The 9,837-nt window shown below is 39.6% G+C and overlaps 1 protein-coding gene, 1 long non-coding RNA gene and 1 other non-coding gene across 3 annotated transcripts; all 3 read left to right on the top strand.

Moving 5' to 3' along the window:
* Positions 1 to 457: 457 nt before the first annotated feature.
* Positions 458 to 5,608, top strand: RBMX (RNA binding motif protein X-linked). The gene is made up of 9 exons (XM_024760091.1): positions 458 to 612; positions 1,845 to 1,973; positions 2,173 to 2,279; positions 2,754 to 2,925; positions 3,544 to 3,696; positions 3,955 to 4,069; positions 4,171 to 4,296; positions 4,401 to 4,483; positions 5,110 to 5,608. The coding sequence occupies exons 2-9, from the start codon at positions 1,865 to 1,867 to the stop codon at positions 5,418 to 5,420; spliced, it is 1,176 nt and encodes a 391-aa protein (XP_024615859.1). The 5' UTR covers positions 458 to 612; positions 1,845 to 1,864; the 3' UTR covers positions 5,421 to 5,608.
* LOC112409790 (small nucleolar RNA SNORD61) lies at positions 2,026 to 2,097 on the top strand. Its single transcript, XR_003005233.1, has one exon. It is a non-coding gene; the product is annotated as a small nucleolar RNA SNORD61 (small nucleolar RNA).
* Positions 5,609 to 5,932: 324 nt separating the features above from the next.
* LOC112409781 (uncharacterized) lies at positions 5,933 to 9,637 on the top strand. Its single transcript, XR_003005232.1, has 3 exons — positions 5,933 to 6,685; positions 7,565 to 7,655; positions 8,335 to 9,637. It is a non-coding gene; the product is annotated as an uncharacterized LOC112409781 (long non-coding RNA).
* Positions 9,638 to 9,837: the final 200 nt, after the last annotated feature.

Below are 9,837 nucleotides of genomic sequence, written 5' to 3'. Positions count from 1 at the left end.
ATTTTCCCCATTCACTAAAAATTCTTGTTAAAGATATTTGGGGAAAATGTATTTTTAATACAATAATTCTAAGCTTCTTTGTTTTTCATTTCTGCAAAACTGGCATAATTCTATCCTCATCAACGTTGTTTTGAGAATTAATGGGTGTAAAGTTTAGCACCATGCCTGGCCCACCAGAACACGCAAAAAATTTCAGTTCTTTTTTACATGAAGCCCGTTGAACCATTTTAGCGGAAAGCAAAAACGCGGGTTTGGGGAGCACCGGTGGGGGTTGGGAAAACGGTTAGAAATCGGGGCCAGCTGGAGAGCTGAGGGCCCAGGAAAAGGGGAGGAGCGAAGAGTGAATAACAGCGGAGGCAGCTAATGGGGAAGCTGGGAACCGCTCCCCACCCGTTCGCATTTTAAATTCTAAGCTCCGCCTCCATCCGGGTCCTTGAGCCTCGTTCCCGGGCAGTATAAAGTTTGCTGTCTCCTTTGTTCGCCCTCGTTGCGCAGTAGTGTGAGTGGCTTCTCACTTCCTTTCTCGGGATCGACCACCCTCCCGCGTGCTGAGCTGCTAGGAAGCCGCGATCGGCGAGCTCGTAGGAGCTTGAAACAGTTGCCACCCCTCCGGTACGTGAGTCCTCTCCTCTACAGTCTGTTTTTCGTTCACTCTTGCCACGTTAGAACTTGGGATTACCTCCTTGGAGATGGGGGTGGCGGGCGCCATTTTAAGAACCCAGAGGTGCCGACCTATTTAGGGAAACCTGGGAGCGTCGAAGGAGAGCAGACGCTGGGGTGCCACTTCGTAGTGTACCTCTGCAGAAAGTTCGGCTGTCGCCTCTGGGGGCGGGAGGTGGCGGAGGTCGGGGCCTGAGCGGGACGAGGAGGGACCGCGCCTCCGTGGTCGCTACCTGCATTGGGATGGCGCTGGCGCTCCGGGCGGGCACTTGCACTTTTGCGCGGGGTCCTTGTTCATTGGCAGCCTTGGAGCGGAAGCCATTTGAGTTTTCTCAGCCTGCGCTGGTGGGAAAAGTTACTCCCCTGACCGGCGGCGGTTGTTCTGGGCTGAATCCAAGTGTCGCCATTTTGTGTTTTCCACGCGGTTTTTAATGACGGGTTTTAATTGGGTTCCGCTGCAGTCATGGAGTGCTTGGTGTTACAGTGCGCGCCTCCACGTTCCGTTACTTTGTATCCGATGATATTGACACTTTTTAAAAAAGTCAACCTAGCGAGCGGGGCAGGGGCTGGTGAGGAAGGGGAGTCATAACTTGATTAAAACTTCAAATTGGTCCTTAGATTTACTAGGGAATCCCAATGAAAGGCAAAGTTCTTGGGAGAGGGCTTGGTCTTACGGACCTACGTTTGGCCTGTGACCTTGACTGAGTCAGTTTTAAAAAATCATTAGGGTAATTGGGATGTGATCATTGAATTTTTAAAAGGCAACAAATCTAGTGTTAACGCTAAAATTCACTTTTTGAAATGTTGTAGTTACTTGGTTAAGACTGCCAAAGAGGATTAAGGATAAAGGCATTAGTTAAGTAGGCTTTTGTTTTTTGGCCGTGCCGCGCAACTTGCGGGATTTTAGTTCCCTGACGAGGGATCGAACGTGGGCCCTCGGCAGTGAGAGCGTAGAGTCCTAACCACTGGACGTCAGGAAATTCCCTTAAGTTGGCTTTTTTAACCATTTTAATGTAAACAGTTATCACTGAACTAATTAAATTGGTTCCGTGGTAAGGCTTAGAAAAAATTGCTTTCTGTGTATTATGCTATTAAGGAATGATTTTAGTAAACAAGAAAAATGAGCCCCGGTACACATGTTGGGTAAACTTTTCCAGGGAGGGTTAACACTTTTTTTCCAACAGACTTTCACCAGAGGGAAAAAATGGTTGAAGCAGATCGCCCAGGAAAGCTCTTCATCGGTGGCCTCAATACAGAAACAAATGAGAAAGCTCTTGAAGCAGTATTTGGCAAATATGGACGAATAGTGGAAGGTGAGTTATCTGAAAGTATATGCAGGGTTATTGTAATTTTAAAAAAAGGTAAGCTGTGATGAATTTGATTGCATTGATCATATGAAATGATAATGTGTTTTGTCCTCTAAGAAGTTCTGAGCTTTCATTTTACAGATTTACTTCTGTTTTTCCGTTTGAAATAGAGTAACACTCCTTTTCCCCCTGAAAACTACTTTAGTTCTCTTGATGAAAGATCGTGAAACCAACAAATCTAGAGGATTTGCTTTTGTCACCTTTGAAAGCCCAGCAGATGCTAAGGATGCAGCGAGAGACATGAATGGAAAGGTGAGACTGTCTGCACAATACCATGTTTCCTAGTACGTAAAATAGCACAATGTTATTCAAGTCTGGTCTAGGGCAGCTCTTGAATTTTACTGAGTGTATACTTTTCCAGGACCCTCTTATCCTAGCCCTTTGTAATTTTAGAACGAAATTTTGTAAAGTGGATTCTAGACAAGAATCTTTCCGTTTTAGAATATTCGGTATTATACTTCGTCTGGGATCCTTGGCTTTTGTTTTTGGTTATTTGTCTTAATAAGTTGGTCATTGTCTGGCATTGTTTTTAAACTTTACCGACCTAGCAGTACAGTGGATCCACCTTAGGTTTTAGTTCAAATAAGCAGTTATCTTAAAAGACTAGGCATTTAAGTGCTAAACAGAAAGGTACAGCATTTTGAAGGACATACTAGTGTCACAGTGCATAGTGGATCTGCAAGTTCTTTTTTTAAATTTCCATAATTAACCACTGATATTATTTAGTCCTTAGATGGAAAAGCCATCAAGGTAGAACAAGCCACTAAACCATCATTTGAAAGTGGTAGACGTGGACCACCTCCACCTCCAAGAAGCAGAGGCCCTCCAAGAGGCCTTCGAGGCGGAAGAGGAGGAAGTGGAGGAACCAGGGGACCTCCCTCACGTGGAGGGCACATGGGTAATGACTTAGGTTTACTTTAGGCTTGGTGTATAAGTTAGGAACTGTAAACACACCAGTGTGTGCTTTGGTTAATAAGTATTTTAAAGGCCCTAGCTTTTGAAATTGAGAACACTTGTTCATCTACCAAAGCGATTGACTTAAGGAAAACATAGAAGCTATCCTAAGTTAAATTACAGTGTCTTGAAATAATTAACAATTAGCTATTCCTTATCCAGGTGAATTCATTCTGTAGGAAAAAACACTTGCAGAAAAATTTTGATAGGTATTAGGTGTTGGTCATATGAAAATGAAACAATGTATATATTTTTTTGAAGTAACTTGAAAAGAACCCTCAGGAGAACCCTTCATGTCTACTTTGCTAATCTATGCAGACTTAAATAGATGAGTACCGTATAGAGAACTATATACACTTTGTATAGTTCCTTATATGTAGTTTTCTGTGTATACTCTATATACACTGTACAGTTCTCATGCTCAGTCACGTATGAGTGAGAACTCAAGATTCCCCAACTAAACAGAAATGGTCATATTCTTGATTAAGCAAAGAAAACTATAGATTTTTCTTAGTACTTACATTAACATGATTTTCCTTTTTTTGTTGTTGTTCTAATGTAGACGACGGTGGTTATTCCATGAATTTTAACATGAGTTCTTCCAGGGGACCACTTCCAGTAAAAAGAGGACCACCGCCACGAAGTGGGGGTCCTCCTCCTAAAAGATCTGCCCCTTCAGGACCAGTTCGCAGCAGCAGTGGAATGGGAGGAAGAGGTAAATGGTCCATTTATGACAGTCTATCCTACCACCATAACACAAGGAAGGATTGAGAGGCGAATCCTAAAAATGATGCTTAAAACTGTACCTAGATCATTGAAAAGATTGGTGTACATAAGAAATTTTAAAGAGGATTTCCTCATTTACATCCATATTGTCATATTTGGTTGAATCACTGCTTTTCATTGCCTGAATGTAAATTCACGTTTTGACTTTTCACTGGGTATGTTTTTAAAATGGACATTTTTCCTTAAGCTCCTGTATCACGTGGAAGAGATAGTTATGGAGGTCCACCTCGAAGGGAACCCCTGCCCTCTCGTAGAGATGTTTATTTGTCCCCAAGAGATGATGGATATTCTACTAAAGACAGGTAACAGAAAAGCATAGTAGTTTTTGTCTCTAATATTAATACTTAAGGTTGAAGGGGAGAGCTCATCAAAAATATGAACCAAGTTACTTTTGTTTCTTTAGCTATTCAAGCAGAGATTACCCAAGTTCTCGTGATACAAGAGATTATGCACCACCACCAAGAGATTATACTTACCGTGATTATGGTCATTCCAGTTCACGTGATGACTATCCATCAAGAGGCTATAGGTAAGTGACTTTGCTGTTGCTGTCATGGCTTGATGTAAAAGAAATTTTTTTGCTGTAAAAATTGATGTTCTGGGGCTTGTAATACTTTTTTTTCTTTAATTTAGTGATAGAGATGGCTATGGTCGTGATCGTGACTATTCAGATCATCCAAGTGGAGGTTCCTACAGAGATTCATATGAGAGTTATGGTAAGATTTTGGTTGAGGGTCTTTGAATATCACCAGCCTGAGTTTTTAGGTTCATGAGCCAGTTTATTAGGCTGTTGTGGTGCTTGCTTTTAAAGGGATGTTTGCTTGCTTTTAAGGGGGTAACTTAATCAGCTGGGCTTTTCCTAGTCTTGTGAGGGGCTTTTGTTTTTTCTAAGTTTTTTTTTGAGGCTGTTGGCTTGCTTTGGAGGGGATTTTGCTTGCTTAAATTGGCAGCCTTATGTGTTTTCCCCCAACAGTGAAAATACAATTAAAAATTTTATTAACAAGATCAAATGTTTACCATTGCAATATGAAGGAAAGTCTACAGTTCAAAATTGCAACTTATCACTGGAAAGTGGCTGAGTGTCTACTATAAAATAACAAGCTGTCTGGAATATCCTCTTGAAATACACCGTCTTCAGTCTTTTCAAACAAACATTAAAACCCATCCATTTCCGTATCTCAGCAGATGAGCAAATCCCTGTTAATGGCCAGCAATGGCAGAGTTTAAAACCTCCCAGTTGAGAAAGTAAACGTTTAATACAAGAATTCTGTAAATTCAGATTTAAATGTTGTATATATACAATTTATAGTGTTGCCATATTACCTGACCATTGACCCTGCAGGTAACTCACGTAGTGCTCCACCTACACGAGGGCCCCCGCCATCTTATGGTGGAAGCAGTCGCTATGATGATTACAGCAGCTCACGTGACGGATATGGTGGAAGTCGAGACAGTTACTCAAGCAGCCGAAGTGATCTCTACTCAAGTGGTCGTGATCGGGTTGGCAGACAAGAAAGAGGGCTTCCCCCTTCTATGGAAAGGGGGTACCCTCCTCCACGAGATTCCTACAGCAGTTCAAGCCGCGGAGCACCAAGAGGTGGTGGCCGTGGAGGAAGCCGATCTGATAGAGGGGGAGGCAGAAGCAGATATTAAAAACAAACAAAACTTTGGACCAAAATCCCTGTTCAAAGAAACAAACAAAAGTGGAACCTATTCTATCATAACTACCCAAGGACTACTAAAAGGAAAGATTGTGTTACCTTTTTTAAATTTCCTGTTAAGTTCCCCTTCCATAATTTTTATGTTCTTGTGAGGAAAAAGAGTAAAACATGTTTAATCTTTGATTTTATGAAATTGCTTTCAACGAGCAAATGTTAAGTGTGTTAAGACTTGACATGTGTACTAGTATTGTAATTTTCCAAGTAAAAGTGTGCCTAAAGGCCACTTTCTATGAATTTTTCCCCAGTAAATGATGAGGCAAGCAATTCTAAGATCTTTCACAAAATATCTATTCATCTAAAATGGAGAGATGACTCCTTCAAACACACAAACAAAAAAGTGGAGCCTATTCTGTCATAATTATCCAAGTACTACTAAAAGGAAAAATTGTGTTACCTTGTAACATTTTCTAAGTTCCCCTTCCATAATTTTTATGTTCTTGTGAGGAAAAAGAGTAAAACATGTTTAATCTTTGATTTTATGAAATTGCTTTCAACGAGCAAATGTTAAGTGTGTTAAGACTTGACATGTGTACTAGTATTGTAATTTTCCAAGTAAAAGTGTGCCTAAAGGCCACTTTCTATGAATTTTTCCCCAGTAAATGATGAGGCAAGCAATTCTAAGATCTTTCACAAAATATCTATTCATCTAAAATGGAGAGATGACTCCTCCTGCCTATACAAACAAGCTAGCTATTAGAGGGTGGTTCGGGGTATGCTACTCTTAGGATTTCAGAGTGTCTTCAAACTGAAATCTCAATGTTCTCAGTATGAAAAACCTGAGATCAGATGCTTATATTGTAAGGAAAATGCTATTCGCCCAGTAAACCCAAAAAAGCAAATGGATAGTGCTGGCCATATTTTGCTTTTCTGACATTTCCTTGGGAATCTACAAGAACCTCCCCTTTCCCCCTCCCCAATAAGACCATTTAAGTGTGTGTTAAGCAACTACAGAATACTAAATAAAAAGTTTGGCCAAAACCAACCATGAAGCTGCAAACGATGCTTGCTCTTACTGTTTCAAATTTTTGCAACTCTGTAGTGTCTCACTTTTAAGGAACAGCTTGATTGCAAAGGAGAAAATAGATAAGCAATGAAGTTATCTCCAACTTCTCAAAGGCTTATGACTTCTAAAAAGTGAATCTATCAGCATTCCACATCAGATTTAAAGCATCAAATGCCTGTGAAACAGCAAAGATGGTAAGCAAAGCAAACTAGTTTTTCCGTCTAAGTCGAAATTGAACACTTACCTTCCTCATAGTACAGTGAAACATACTGTACCTCATGGCAATGGAAATGCTTTCTAGATTAAAAAAAAACTTTTGGAAAACAAAGTGTTCGATAGCATATTAGAAGTCCTCCAAATTCAACACTTGGATTTTTTTTAAAAGCATGTATGACACTTAAAGGCCTTAATACAGCTGTTGTTTACCAATAGCGATCTGGGGCTTGGGAGGGGGTATTTTTTTAAATCTATTTTTGATGAAGACCTTTAAACATGCTTCATGTTTTAACATTTTTCAAATTATTCTTTTAGTCAATGTAGGAAATGGCTTAAGTTTGGGGTCCCCCTCTCTTTACCCCTGTAAGCCATTGCAAACCTGACATTTAGTTGGATGCCTGACTTGTTTTTAGTTCTGTGAAACTACACTGTATGGAGAAAATCTATTGCAAGTGGTCTTTAAAAAGCAAAACCTGAGGCAGCATGACCCAGGTCCAGCCATGAAGTTGAAAAAGATGCTCTTGAATATAGTAAACTTGAAGACCTCCAACTAAAAATCCTTACACTGCACTTATTCCTTCAAATAAGTTTTGTCCGTTCAACTTATGGATTTAACATGGCAGTGCACCATTGGAACAGAATGGGGATCCATAAGCCATGCAACTTAACCATTTAAGCCATTCCAGTCCATCCCAAGCCAGTGAAGCTTCCACCACTTAAGAGAAATAGTAGAACATGAAATACGTTAAGCTGCAAGTCTGAACTTGCCTTTTCTTTCTGGAAAAGGGGGCAGTTATAGGCAAGTTTTGAAGAATTTCCTTAAGAGGGATAACTAGTTACCTATTTAATTTTTACAGGTTGAGAATTTTGGTCATGGTCATGATGGTCATGGAGTGCTGATTGATTCACAATAGATAAAGCTGGCAGCAAGAGAAATGCAATGCTAAGGTAAGTTCTGAAAGCAGTGACAGCTTTGCCATGTTGCGTATGTTGATATTGGCAAGTTACTTGTAATGGGATAATCTAATGCTTGGATTACAAGGATAAAAAGTGCTCTAATGTGTAACACCTGGCACATTATTCGTTCAAATGTGGGGTGACGTTATCTTAAACAGGCATATTTCCATGAGTGGCTCAGTCATGGAATGCTTTTAGTAGCTCTATTGAATGCATACAGCTTGCTAATACTGTTTTCAGAAGCAGTTGTTGGCTGGAGTTTTACAGTCAGTGTTTTGTCGTGTAAGCAGACTTAACTTGTATGAGGTTCAAATTTTATCCTGTGCGTTTTTTAAATGACACCCTTTTCATCAGTTCCTGATTGTTTGGCCACAGTACAGACTGGCTGAAGGGCGAACAGATGCAGCTGCCACCGAGTCCCTAGTTTGAGTAACGATTTTATTAGTAAAATGATGACATAGTTATTGTCTTCATTACCAAAGTGATGCTTACAGGAATTATAGGTTTTTATGGTTGCTTTTTTGAGCTTGTAATTTAAAGCAAATGTTATACGTGTTGCCAGTTAAAGCAACAAAGTAATGTATTTAAGGAATAGGTAAGGGGGGCCAGTAATTTCCAGTATAAAGCAGTAAATACTTTGTGATGTGATAACATGCTTTTCATTTTACAGAGTTGTTGAAGCAGAAGAATGCTGATTGTCCTTAAGGCACAACAGTTGCATAAGCAGTACTCATCAGAATTGGTTTGGTGCAGACAAGATTTTTGCCTTCCAGGGTTCCTGTGGATCTAAGGAAGGCATCCACGTTGGTTAGCACTTGTAACTAGGGAGTGGCAGTTACTTAAAATAAGTAATTGACCAGATGGAGAAAGGGGAGCAATTAAAGAAATTGGTAAGTGGAGGTAGTCAGGAAGTTTTCATGGTTCTTTATGTAGATTTTACAGCTTTGACTTTCGTTTCCTTTAGCCAAAGTCATAGAGACAACTGCAATTTAGAACTTCCTAATTACCACTGATTGTCAGAAAGTCGGATTAGAAAAATGAAAGGCATAAGAGGTGACTTTATCCAGTAAAGTGTCTGATTTTCAGCAGGTAAAATATTTCTTTGTGTTAGTTTATCCAGGAGTGAGATTTAGTCTTAAACTAAAGGGAAGACTAACATCTGGAAACTAAAGTAACTGGAAACATAAAATGCTCAAAAGCACACTTCTTAAAAACTGGAAACAAAATTGGGCCATTTGGCTTTTGCTATTTTTTTTAAGTTATTTTGTAAGCCTACTTTACCCCTCACCCCACTTCATATCTTAGAAACAAATCAAGATACAGTACAGCTTTGTCATTTATTGCATTGGAGACTAGAGCCAATAGTGTAAAAGCTAATGTTCTCAAAGGAAACAGATTTGAGTTGTTGGATTGGGAGAAACCAACTCACCTTCTGAATTTTTACCTAGTAAATATCAGTACTATCATGTTTAACATTTGCAATCATGGAAAATAATCAAGAAATGTAACCCTCATTTTGATGGGCTCTTCTAATCACAGACCATCCAGGGTATTGACCAAATTTAAAAAACCACTGCACTTACATAGCTGTCTTCCTCAGTCATTCTGTAATCTAAATACTTGGGTTTATGCTTCCGTGGACCTTTTGGCTCTTGAGATTTTATTTAGGTTATCTTGAAGATAAGTGTAGAACATAGAGATTAATCATAGTAAACATGAATACTAAATTGAAGAACGCTTAATGACCAGACAGCTGTTTGGCAAATAGTTTGTTGACCCAGCAGATTTAATTCTGCTCCTGTTGGAAAAAGAATCTGTCTTGATTCTTCTGGCTTTATACTGGTTGTAAAAGAAACAGAATAACATGTTTTTCTTGTTTAACTGGTAGTTGAATATAGAACTTAGGTATAATGGTTTTTCTCTTTTTGGAATGTTTTGTATTTGAACCTTAATAAAACTTAACATGCATTTTTCTTGTGGCCCTGGGTTCTTTTTTATAATAAGGGATTCATTTGGCTTTTAAATAATGATCTCCACATGTTCCCCTCCCCCAAACCCTAGTTCTCAGGCACTGTTAGCCCTTGCAGTTAGTTGCCAGGGAACATAGTCACTGAGGGTATCCTATGGCTAGGCTTCCATCATTAGGAGAGGGAGTTTCAGGTAGGTATGAAGG

Source organism: Neophocaena asiaeorientalis, unplaced genomic scaffold (assembly GCF_003031525.2).
Source record: "Neophocaena asiaeorientalis asiaeorientalis breed wild unplaced genomic scaffold, Neophocaena_asiaeorientalis_V1.1 scaffold927, whole genome shotgun sequence".
Lineage (NCBI taxonomy): Eukaryota > Metazoa > Chordata > Mammalia > Artiodactyla > Phocoenidae > Neophocaena > Neophocaena asiaeorientalis.
Note: the sequence above shows the minus strand (reverse complement) of the source record. Positions and strands in the feature narration are given on the sequence as shown.